Source organism: Zingiber officinale, chromosome 10B (assembly GCF_018446385.1).
Source record: "Zingiber officinale cultivar Zhangliang chromosome 10B, Zo_v1.1, whole genome shotgun sequence".
Lineage (NCBI taxonomy): Eukaryota > Viridiplantae > Streptophyta > Magnoliopsida > Zingiberales > Zingiberaceae > Zingiber > Zingiber officinale.
The window spans coordinates 5,499,539-5,512,255 of record NC_056005.1 but is presented as its reverse complement, the minus strand read 5'-3'; the positions used below and the strand labels follow the sequence as shown (position 1 = coordinate 5,512,255).

General features: G+C 38.5%; 1 protein-coding gene across 1 annotated transcript; it reads left to right on the top strand.

Annotated features, from left to right (window-relative positions):
* Positions 1-1,801: 1,801 nt before the first annotated feature.
* Positions 1,802-5,612, top strand: LOC122029602 (protein argonaute 7-like). The gene is made up of 3 exons (XM_042588664.1): positions 1,802-2,556; positions 2,750-3,998; positions 4,072-5,612. The coding sequence occupies exons 1-3, from the start codon at positions 2,187-2,189 to the stop codon at positions 5,513-5,515; spliced, it is 3,063 nt and encodes a 1,020-aa protein (XP_042444598.1). The 5' UTR covers positions 1,802-2,186; the 3' UTR covers positions 5,516-5,612.
* The last annotated feature ends 7,105 nt before the right edge of the window (positions 5,613-12,717 follow it).

Genomic DNA, 12,717 nt, shown 5'->3' with positions numbered 1-12,717 from the left:
TAAATTATGTGTAAATTTTAAATTTAATTAAATACCTATAAAATTTTGACATTAGATTGTTTGTGTCCATCAAATTGTAATGCATGGAAATTTATATCAGTGGTAGAGACTTCTTTAGAGAGAAAGAAATTGCACTTATCGTTAGGCATGCGACATGCGGCGCATGTGGTGGACTAATGGCTTGACGTGTGTCCCATCAGATACCACTTTTGTGGTAAAATAATGAGACACGGAGTCGATAAGAGTTAGGCAGAGTAGACAGGGAAGTGATAGAAGTTGGGCAAAGCTGAATGAAATGTGCTTAGAGACAAGAATGATATGATGTGTGACGTTCTGATACTTGCTGCTCAACGATTCTCTCTTAACAGTTGTTATAAAGCAAGCTGGCACAACCCAATCCATCTCACAGTGAATTGTGTTCCCTGTATTTTTCTTCAGGTAATTAGTTGAATAAATTGATAAACAGTCGATCAATCGAGGCAAATGATACATGATTTGCTTTTAGAAGCCCCTTGTAGTCTGTAGGGTAATGATAGACTAAGAATTTTATTGCCTACCTACTAATTTTATAGTATTATATCTCTATTATTGTTTCCTAAAAGTAAAAACAAAGCTATATATTTCTGATTACATATACGTTCTGCTTACTAACGACATAAAATGATATCTCATCGAATCATCTACATTTACAATATGACAGAGTATGATGGATTAAGAATCACTGTATTAAAGTGAAACAATTGGTTCGGTTAGATAATTCAAAGTATAATTTAAGCATTTTTTTTTATGGATTGAAAACTCATGCAACAACAAATCACAGCTTAAATAAATGAACGCTATTTTAAAACGAAAATGGTATTCACATAAGCAATAGTGACCCATGTCTCTCAATTAAAATACTAGTTCTTGAATAAAATAAGTGACCATGAAAAATAGTAGAGCGCAGTTCTTATTAAATCAGTGACGTCACGAATATGTTTGATTCTGTTAATCTAATCGCACTTTCTAGTGGAAATTTAAGTGACAAAAAAAATCATATTTTTTTCTAGAGACAAAGGAGCATAGACGACAATAATAATGGTAAATAAGTCGCCAAGGAACTCACATTGGGAAATGCGATATGATTGAATAGAAAAAAATTATAAATTGGTGGCCGTGATTAAAAAAAAATTAACTACATATAATATTATGTAATTACGATTAATTATTTTAAAATAATATTGATTATGTTTAAATGATTTTCATCAAATTAAATAAGATGGTATAATAATATTTATGATTTAGAATTTGAAATTTTAGGATGAAATATAATTATGTAACAAGTAAAATAACTGGTACATGATAATTGACATTGTTAAAAATGATATAAATAATAATTTTTCTTTTTTATTTGGTGCATCTTTTCCTTTCTCGTGCTCGCCTTTCTTTCTTTTCCATTTGACAGTCTATTCCATGATGGACTTATTGGCTGTAAAAACAGAGCGGGCCTATTTTTCCATGAATGGATTCGATCTCCTCTAGTCAACTCTTACAGCATCATCAATGAAATCTTATCACGCTTTGAAGATAAAAAATTAAAATAAAAAATAAAAAAATCACGCATAACAAGAACCGAGATTATGTCCTTTACCTACATCCCCCCGCACTGCCTTTGTTTTTTGCACTCTCTCTTTGACTTGAGACATTTAGCTTACCCAAAGATACCTTTTTTATCATGAGACTCGGCAGTGTGTTCATTCAATGCTGCCTCTCCAAGTAGAATAAACAGCTGCTCCTTGATCAATGCTCATTGCTCAGTTGGTTTTTTAAGGAAATCGAAAGGCCCTTCCTTGCCCCTGATATTTACTGCAGCCACAAGGCAAAATAAAAGTTTACATGCCTACTTTGAGAATTTAGTACAGGGACAGTGTTAACATCAGTGTGGAAGAAGATACTTTAAGACCCAATGGATCTTCTCTCCTTACTTCCTTCCTCCTGCCATGCTCACAATCACTTCTGCGCACCCTGGCTCCACCTTTTCCTTGTCCTGTCTTCAGGATCTCTGCCTACATCCCCTCTGTCTGTCCCTTCTTCCCTCTCATGCTCCTCTCTTCCTATCAAGCCTACATAGGCGCCAAACGACTAATACCTAATACACTGATAGATAGATAGATAGACAGAGAAAGCTTGTTGACAGAGAGGAGAGAATGGAAGAAGCAAAGGATGATGGTAAAGCACCAAGCAACCCAATGGAAGAGAGGAAGCTGATGGAGCTGTGCAATCCTAGTCACCATCATCATCGCCATCCACTCCATGGTGCCTCATGCCACAACACCAGGAGATATCAGGCTGCTGCAGCGTACCCAGCTTTACTACCACTTCCATTCACCTTGCCTTTGCCTTTGCCTTTGCCTTTGCCTCCTCCTCTCCTCCTTCATATCCCTCCTATCGCGTCCCTCCCGCAGGGCATCAACATCCCCAAGCCGAAAGCTCACATCCACAAAGCCTTGTGGAAGGAGAAGCCCGTTTGCGATGGAAAGTTGGAGGCCAAGGTTGCTGTCTTGCCGCTCTCTCCAGGTGTTCTTGAGTTCCTTGTACTTTCCCTTGTTTGTTGCATACTTGCACTTTTGTCATTGTGGTTCTGGGCGTTGTGGCACGACACAAAGTAAAGTTTTTAGCTTTTTCTTTTCTTGGAAAAAGAAAAAGAAACAAAAATCATGCTAGCATGAGTGCTCTTTGCCCTGAACTTATGTCATAAACCTGATTGCAGAAATCAAGGTGATCAAACCACAAATCGACTCAGTTCTTGCACAAAAAAGCTCCCAAATAGATGAAAAATGCATGGGCTTTGATCAAAAGTCTCTGCTTGATTTACAAGCTTTGGTTGCCACCAAGAGGCCTGATTCGGGAGGTGGAGAGGGGTCTACAATTCACCTCCTAGCAAATCACTTCCTAGTGCAATTTGACCCCTCGCAAAGAGTCTACCATTATGATGTGAATATATCCCCACGTCCCTCGAGGGAAATTGCTAGAATGATCAAGAGAAAACTCGTAGAAGACAATTCGGATGTGCTTTCAGGTGCTTTGCCCGTTTTTGATGGCAGAAAGAACTTGTACAGTCCAATTGAGTTCCAAGAACACAAGCTTGAGTTCTTTGTAAGTCTCCCTATTCCCGTTACCAGGTGCTTGCCTAATCAAAACGGAAGCTTGATTGGGAAAGTGAAGTCTAAATTATTCAGGGTGAACATAAGATTAACTTCCAAGCTCAGCGGTGAGGACTTGGATAAATTTTTGAAGGAAGAGAAGGACTGTGTGCCTCTGCCGCAAGACTTTCTTCATGCATTGGATGTTGTCTTGCGCGAGAATGCAACAGAGAATTGCATCCAGATGGAGAGGTCGTTGTACTCGAACACCATGGGCGGAGCAAAAGACATTGGTGGTGGAGTTGTGGGTATGAGAGGCTTCTTTCAAAGCCTCAGACCAACAAAACAAGGCCTTGCGCTTAATGTTGATTTCTGCGTGACTGCCTTTCATGAGAGCATCGGTGTCATCCCGTACCTTCAAAAGCGTTGTGATTTTCTACGAGATCTCTCTCAGAGGAAGACTAGGGGATTGATTGGAGAAGAAAAGAATGAAGTTGAGAAGGCTTTAAAGAACATTAGAGTCTTTGTTTGCCACCGAGAAACAGATCAGAGATATCGGGTTTATGGCTTGACAGACGAAGTGACTGAGAATCTCAAGTTTAGAGATAGAGATGGGAAATACTTGATGTTGGTTGATTATTTCAGGGACCAGTATAATCATGACATACAATTCAGAAACCTCCCATGCTTACAAATCAGCAAAAGTAAGCCATGTTATCTGCCAATGGAGCTATGCATGGTTTGCGAAGGCCAGAAGTTCCTTGGAAAACTTTCAGATGAGCAGGCGACAAGGATTCTCAAGATGGGCTGCCAACGACCCTGTGAAAGGAAGGAGATCATCAACAATGTTATGGGAGGAAGAGCAGGCCCAACAAGGTGAATTCACAGTTACGTTTGGCAAAAATTGCATTGATAGATTGGTTTTTCTAACATCCATTTTCCTTTGCAGCGGACATTATGCAGATCAATTCCAGCTTCAAGTTTCTCGCGAGATGACACAACTCTGCGGAAGAATTCTTGAGCCTCCAAAGCTCAAGCTTGGTGATGGTGGGCTTGTTAGAGATGTAACACCTTCACGGTACGATCGACAATGGAACTTTCTTGATAGTCACGTAGCTGAAGGCTGCCATATTACAAGATGGGCTGTGGTAAGTTTTGGTGGAACCCCAGAGCAGAGATCCTGCATTCCTAAGTTCATAAACCAGCTCTCTTATAGATGTGAACAGCTTGGAATATTCTTGAATAAGAAGACAGTCATCAGCCCAATTTTTGAACAGATGCAAGTCCTGAACAATGTTCCTGTTCTCGAAAGCAAGCTCAGGAAGATTCATGATGCTTCGGGGAATTTACAACTACTTATCTGCATAATGGAGAAGAAACATAAAGGTTATGCTGATCTGAAGAGAATTTCCGAGACTGTCATTGGTGTCATAAGTCAGTGTTGCTTATATTCCAACCTAACCAAGCTCACTTCACAATTTCTAGCAAATTTATCCCTAAAGATCAATGCTAAGCTTGGTGGCTGCAATGTAGCATTATACAACACCCTTCCTTGCCAAATTCCGACAATTTTCTCTGAGGATGACCCCTCAATCTTCATGGGTGCCGATGTCACTCATCCACACCCACTGGATGATGTTAGTCCATCTGTTGCAGCTGTTGTTGGCAGCATGAATTGGCCGGCAGCAAATAAATACACATCGAGGATGAGATCCCAAACTCATCGCCAAGAGATTATCGAAGACCTAGCTGATATGGTTGGTGAGCTAATTGAGGAGTTCTTTTTATCAGGTAACAAACTTCCTAGCAGAATTATCTTCTTCAGGGATGGTGTAAGTGAGACTATGTTTCATAAGGTGCTAAAGGAAGAGCTCCGGGCCATTAGGGTGGCTTGTTTGAGATTTCTCAATTACAAGCCAACTATTACTTTCATTGTGGTCCAAAAAAGGCACCACACTAGGCTCTTTTTCAATGAAAAGAAGGCTTCTACCGGCCAGTTCTTCGACGAAAACATACCTCCTGGAACTGTTGTGGATACTGTGATTACGCATCCGAGGGAATTTGATTTCTACCTGTGTAGTCATTGGGGGATGAAGGGGACAAGTAGGCCAACCCATTATCATGTTCTATGGGACGAGAACCAGTTCAAGTCTGATGAAGTGCAGAAACTGATACACAATCTTTGTTACACATTTGTCAGGTGCACCAAACCTGTATCGCTCGCCCCGCCCGTGTATTATGCTCATCTAGCTGCATACAGAGGCAGATTGTACCTCGACAGGTCAGACTCTACTGCATTCACAAGACAAACGCTATCGAGAGCTGGACCTCTACCGACTGTGCCACTGCCTAAGCTTCGAGACAATGTCAAGAAGCTAATGTTCTACTGCTGAGCAGTTTCTTCATTAACTAATAGATTTTGAACAAATTGGACGACGTGTGAAAAAACAACATTGCCAATCAATTACAAATGAAACAATATCCATTAAAGGGGACCTTTTTTTTCTTTGTGATGTCTCCATCGAGTATGGTACTTTGACGTGGTAGTGGTAATTCAGACATACTCAACTGCCAAAAACCACTTGAAATCCACCCAGATACAGGAAAATTCATTCTGAAAGGGATGCAAGTATATTCTTTCCGGAGTTATATCATGATTTTACTTGTGTAGCTCTGCTAGTTAGTAGGATGTGTATTGATGAAAATTTTCCTGTATATAAAAGTTGCATGTAAAAAGCGAACTACTCGACAAAGGATTGTGACAGGAAGATGGTGAAATGCAAAACGAATCGATTTATTGATATTGAGCATGGTCCACGTAGCTGTACGTGTATTAAGCAATTTGACAGCCAAGAAGATAGCTACTTATTTGCAAACACAGAGATGTAAATGAAATTGATCGGCAAAAGGATTGTGACATAGCGAGGCATTAAAGATATATGTTGCAGCTCTTCAGGACTTGTAAGTGGTAACGTAAAAACGGCAGCAAATTGCATGAGGCTTCTGCCATATAGTAGCTGTGTAAGTAATGCATTAATTATTTAGTATAATTTGATTCTCATTTCAATTAAATTGTATTCAATGGCATCACCAGAACAACTTTGTCATGTCAGCGACATAGTCGCCCATAACAAACAACGTATCAAGATTACGGGGATTTATAACGTTTAATATTAAAAAGAAATGTAAATGTTTTTTAGTACGATATTTTATGACGTAATGAAAAAGACGAGACAAGGACGATGTTTCATGCGAATTAAAACTCTCCGTTCTGTCTCCCCGAGGAAGCGTAATAAATGTCAACCCTTTCGCTGCCACTGGAACCCGAATCACGTAACAAGTGCAGCAGCAACAGCAACACTGCCGCAGCATAATACAGCAACGCTCGGTGCCTCTCTCTCTCTCTTTCCCCAGAACCGTCAACAGAGCACCAGCTCAGCTGCGGCAGAGTCGAGTACCACTGTCGCAGCACCAGTGTCTCTTCTCTCACTCATGATTCCTTCTGTCCAACTCCTCTGCCGTCTGCGCCACGATTAAACCCCCCATTAAATGCAGCCCAAAACACAGGGCTCAAAACGGACCCTCAAATCTCCGACCTCAAATTAATTAAAAAGCTAGAGCGATGTAGATTACGGCCATCGTAGCCTTCATCATTCGCCTAGCTAGCCACGCAGACGTATTACATTGACGCTTGACTACTGAAAGGCTGAGCCGCAGAACAGATTTAAACTACAGTCTATGGATCACTCACACAGTGCACACCTCGCTTCCATATATCTCCGACCTTCCGCCTGCCACCGCGAACAGTGACAAGTCGAGGCGTTGGGGTCCTCTGCAACCGTGTCTGCTGAATCGGTGTTGGACCTCGTGCGTGTGTGGCTGCATGCGCCTTAATTTTATTTTGTGTGGGACTGCCACTGCTCCTCCTTGCCAATTCGAAAAATGTGTTACTCTTCTGGTAGAATTCTGCGCGCTGTAAAATACTTTTGAGGAAATATACCAGGTCCGTAGGGAGCGAAGGGATAATGTGGGTCGCCTGGTGCTTGCTTGCTTTCATTTGCTCGACGAGCCACGTGAAGACTGAAGAGGCGTCGGTTTGGTTGGAGTAGCGCGTGGTTAAAGGGCACGACCGCCACCGGTATGATGAACGTACAATATTATCTATATGGAAACTGGACTCGTGGTGGAAGACTCTAGCTGTTAGCTAAGCGTCTCAGCCTTTTTGCTTTTTCTCCTCGACTTAAAAAATTAAACGCAGTAGTAAAGTTTTGCGTGCCGGAAAAGGCTTATTTGGGCCGAGCAAGGCGCATGGTCAGCCCATCGTGCTTTCTAAATTTATAATCAATTTCAGTTTTCCGATCATTAAATAATGAATCGGTTGGTTAATTAAAATGACGGTGAGAATTGGCACCCTGTTCCAATGTGGCTACGCCATTGACAGCCATCGGTATTGTCTATGATTGGACTGGTAATGGTCTCCTTGTGTGGTACGGTGATTAAGATATTGAATTTTCACACATTAGGTCGAGCATATTTTTCTCATGCCTTGTCATTTACGTTAATGATTAATGGGTAATTTTGCATGTAGTCCTTATTGATAAACAAATCTTTGCATGTAATTCCCACCCATTAAAATCATTGTTTTCATTCCCCAGTTAAGTATCTTTACCAAATTGTCCATGATATTTTTAGGTACAAAAGTCTAAAAATCAGTATAAATCCTCTTAAATTGAGTATATTAACTTAGAATCTAGTATATTTTCTATCAAATTGAGTACGATTCTAAACCCTAAACCCTAAACCCTAAACCCTAAACCCTAACCCTAAACCCTAACCCTAAACCCTAAACCCTAAACCCTAAACCCTAAAAAATAAGAGGAACAATTTTGATAGAAAATATACTCGATTTTTAATATAAAGTACTGACTTTAAGAAGAATTATACTCATTTTTGGACTTTTTGTACTCAATTTTGAAATTTTTGTACTAAAAAAATCTGAGGGGCAATTTAGGTATCAATATTTGCATGAGGGAGTTGAAACAAGTAATACTTTGCATGCAGGGAGTGGAAACAAAGTTTTTTGGACATGGAGATTACATGCAAAGTTAACATTATGATTGGGGATTTTTCTCTAATTTACCGATGATTAATAGTCATTTATAATTTACATTTTCCGTATTAGTTTAAAAACAAATTTTCTAAAATATTAGGGATGAATAAATCATCTTACGTGATTAGATTTCTAGTGGAAGACTTGAGCTGTTAATTGAGCGTCTTGGCTTTTTGTGATTTTTTTCCCCTCGACTAAAAAAATAAATTCGGTAGTAACGTGTGCCGGAAAAGGCGTATTGGGCCGAGCTAGGTGCCTGGTAAGCCTATTGCGCCTTGATTTTAATTTTCTTGTTTTATTAATATTTAATTAATCACATTTCCATATTTTCTAAAATCGTTCAGAAATTTTTGTAAATCATAATTTTATTAAATTTTCATATTAATCTTATCTTTTATCCAACAGGTAATGTTAAATAGTCAGAATTTGATCAGCCAAGATATATACATGCATATATATGCATAGGCATTTTAGCAATATTATATGTATATATTAATTATATGTATGTACATATATGTATTATAATTGAGTGATGAAAATTTCTATCTGATCCAATTCTGATCAACAAAATTTATTTTTATCTATCCAATTTGGCTTGCTTGCTTTTCGTAGAAAGTTCAAAAAAGTTGTGAAAACTTCATCAAAAATTAACCTCGCAATGATTTTAAGCAAAAGAAAAATTTATTGTGAAAGTTAAACAAATTCAAAGTCCGTAAATCAGCTTGCCAACTGAAATTAGTTTTCCTTTTAAAATTTATACCGTATATTCAGTTTAAGTTAATTAATTTTAAGAATTCAATTTTATAAAAAAAATTTTATTAACCATCAAAATAAATTAAAAAGCACTTGCAATGACAATCTATTAGCTCAACATTCTCAAAGATAATATATATATAAAACTAAAACACACCCTATCAGTGCACTATTATCCCGAGTTCATATCTTCCTTCCAAACATAAAGCCCTAACTAGCTGACATCTTTCACTACCACAAATTTCAAACATAAAGCCCTAAGTAGCTGACTTCTTTTACTGCCACAAAAGCCAGATCATACATTCAACTAGTAAGATATAATTTATACTATTGTATATCAAATATCCTGTGAATTTACTAAGAATAAATATAATAATTTACTTTAAAAATGTATACAATTAATTATATACATAAGATATATTTAAAATTATATTTAACAAAACTTAAGCATAATAAAAAATATAATAAATTATACCATTAGGTGCAACACTAATATAGAAAACTCTCGTCAATAATAGAGTAAAAGATAATAATATTCATCTCAAGTTGTTTAGTATCGTCGGTCTATCAATTAAATATAAACAGATAAATCATGAGGGATATTTTACCTTAACACAACAACAATTTACAGGGGAGGTAAGACACCTAACAGTATATTTTACATCCGCTAAGAATTAACACCAAGATCTATTGAAACCCACTCATATAATTACCAATTATACCAACCCGTATGGACTAACGTCAATATGACTCTAAGGAAGAGTGAGATCACGTTAGATTTATTAATTATACTTAATCTTACGTTACCTTACAACTCAAACTCATAATCACAAAGTCACAATACATATTAACCATCCTGATGCGGGGTGTTAAATGTGGGCCCCGGGTTGACGTGGAAGATAAAGTCAAGGTGAGGTGACGGTCCAAGTTAAGGAAAGGTAGTAGTCAAAGGGTCATCCTTGAATAGGGCCTAGCCTCTCGTCTATTACTAAGGCCTCTTAATCTAAGGGCAGCCGACCCAATGGTCGACCAAGCCTGAGGGACATAAAGGCACCACAACTCTTTGTGCATCTGATCGCTTATTATTTGGCTAGGACGAAAAGAAGACTGGCCTGTCTAAAGGACAGCCGGGGTTAGGTCCCAATAACCCAGCCTTTTACTTAGAATGCAACGTCACATAAAGTCAATCAAACATGTGGGCATTACTGTTCATTCTCTTACCCTCCTATACACAGTTGGCTAGGTAAAAAGGTGATTGGAATTACAAGGCTTGATATCCTCAGACCCACGGAGCATGTTAGGTAGCTCAGAAAAAATCTGACTAGATTTAGACAACTTGAGATATTACTTCAGTAGCTAGGGACCAATCCCTAGTTGTAAGGTCGGCCGACCAAAAGGTCGGTCGAGTCTCTGGGGGCTCAGTTCCTCACTCTCCAGAAACAAGCATCCCCGCATACAGTCGAACGATTATAAGTTGGTGCAGCGGGGTCGGCAAGAGGGGAGGGGTGAATTGCCTGCAAAATAAAATATACCTTCCTCGTGCTTTCAACTCTTAAAATAGCAACAGTAAAATAAAATCAAATAACAGAAAAGAAAGAAAGAAGACTCAGCAATTTGACTTGGTTACAACCTAGATGGTTGTTAATCCAAGGCGGTTGAATAGCACACTAAGAATCTCATTCTCTAAAGGCATATAAGCCTTTTACACACTTAAAGAGCTCAAGAGTTGTTAGGAAATTGAATACGGAGTTGAATGATTATTTCCTAGCTCCAGGGGCTTTTATATAGCTTCTAAAAATCCTATCTCGAGTCTTGAGGGTGCCTCCAAAGGGGTTAAGGGCGCCTCCAAACGGGTTGAGGGCGCCTCCAAGGGAATAAGCGGATAAAGCTTTATCCGCATGCCAACGGTCACAAAGACTGGGTTGAGGGCGCCCTCAACGCCATACAGGGTGCCCTCAAAGCCATGGAGGGCGCCCTCAATGCTGTAGGGTATAAATAGCTCCAGCTTCTCTTTTTCTCCTTTTTAGCTTCCGAAGTCCCGATTGCTTGGGTGATTGTGGCCAACCGAAATAGGGCTCACCCGAACCCAATTTTCGGCCTTCTCCTCGAGCAGGCTTCCACCTCGGCTTCTCATCCCTCGAATGTCGCACACGTTCTTCTTGTCCACCGGTGTACTCCTCCACAGCTCTTTCGTCCTTCGGACGCACCAAACCCGTCGGCTCCCTTCTGTGTCGTCCTTCTCGCTAGCTGCGTCTTCCGCTCGATTTCCTACACTCCTAAACTCCTACACACTTGACACAAGGATCAAAACCAAAACAGGACCTAACCTAACTTAGTTGATCACATCAAAACAATCACGGGGACCAACAATCTTCCCCTTTTTGATGTGCATCAACCCAAGCTCAAGTTAGGGAAAAAACAGACAAGAAATAATTTAAAGAAATTACTAAACTAACATTTTAAGCATAAAGATTGCAATAATAGAATTTATTATTTTCTAAGTAAAAAAAAATATTAACTTGTTCCTATCCAAAAAAATTTTTAAGTACCAATTTTTTAAAAAAATATTAACTCCCCCTAAACTTGTTTCTATCTCTCCTCCTTTGATCACAGCAAAAATGGGATAGGAATTTTTCAAAATAAATTCTAAGGTATCTTAGGTAATTTAAACAAAATATTTTTGAGAAATTTCCAAAAAAAATATTTTAAAAAAACTTGTTAAAGTATTGTCTAATTTCTATTTTCATGTTTTATTAGTAAGTTAATTAAACATTTTATTTCAATATTTTGGCTTCCACGCGGTGGCGAGACACTAAGCCTTCTTGGTTATTGGAGCAACAACCACTTTCTTAGACAAAGCCCCATAAAGAAAATAACTATTTAATTTTTCTCGCTGAAAGCGCTAACTTACAAAAATTTAATCTAGAAAAGATTTTGGAACCCAGTATAAGTTCCTTTCTACTGGATTAATCAAGTATTTAGGAGGTATATAACTTTTGGAAACTTTTCTAAATTGTCCCTGATGTTTTCTAATATACCAATTCAACTTTCCATAAATTCTAAGCTTTGTTTTTTTGAAATTTGTTTGGTTTAAAGCATGCATCAGTTTTCAGATTTTCAATTTGCATTTTCAAATTATCATTTTCTGATTTTAAATTATCTAACACTAATTTTAAGTTAGCAATTTCTTTTTCTGATTTTACTAAGTCTTTTGTAAGAATTTTGATAAATTGAAAAGACTGTTTAGGGGTTAGAGTACGTACCTTACTTACCTCTATTTCTGATACTCTCCATTTATCGTAGCTTTCTTTTGATGATTCTCCCCCTTCATTTATGCTCATCTCTAAGCTGGTTTCTTCTTCAATTTGATGGTTGGCCATCAGTGCTACTCCTGAGAAGGCTTCGACTTCTGATTCGGAGGATGATGATTCATCTCATGTAACCTTCAGACTCTTGCATTTAGAGGACGTCGGTCTTTGAGACTTCTCCTTGTCCCTTTTCTTTAATTTTGGGTAGTCATCTTTGATGTGTCCTTCCTCGTTGCAGTTGTAGCATCAGATTGTACGTCCTTCTGTTACGTTGATGCTTTCTCGATTGTGATCTAAATTTATTAGTCTTAATAAACTTATTTAACTTTCTTACCAATAACGCCACTTCAGTTTCATCGATAGACGCTTCAGAGACGGGATCATCCATCTCAGCTTGTAGGACAACATTGAGATTTGATTTCTC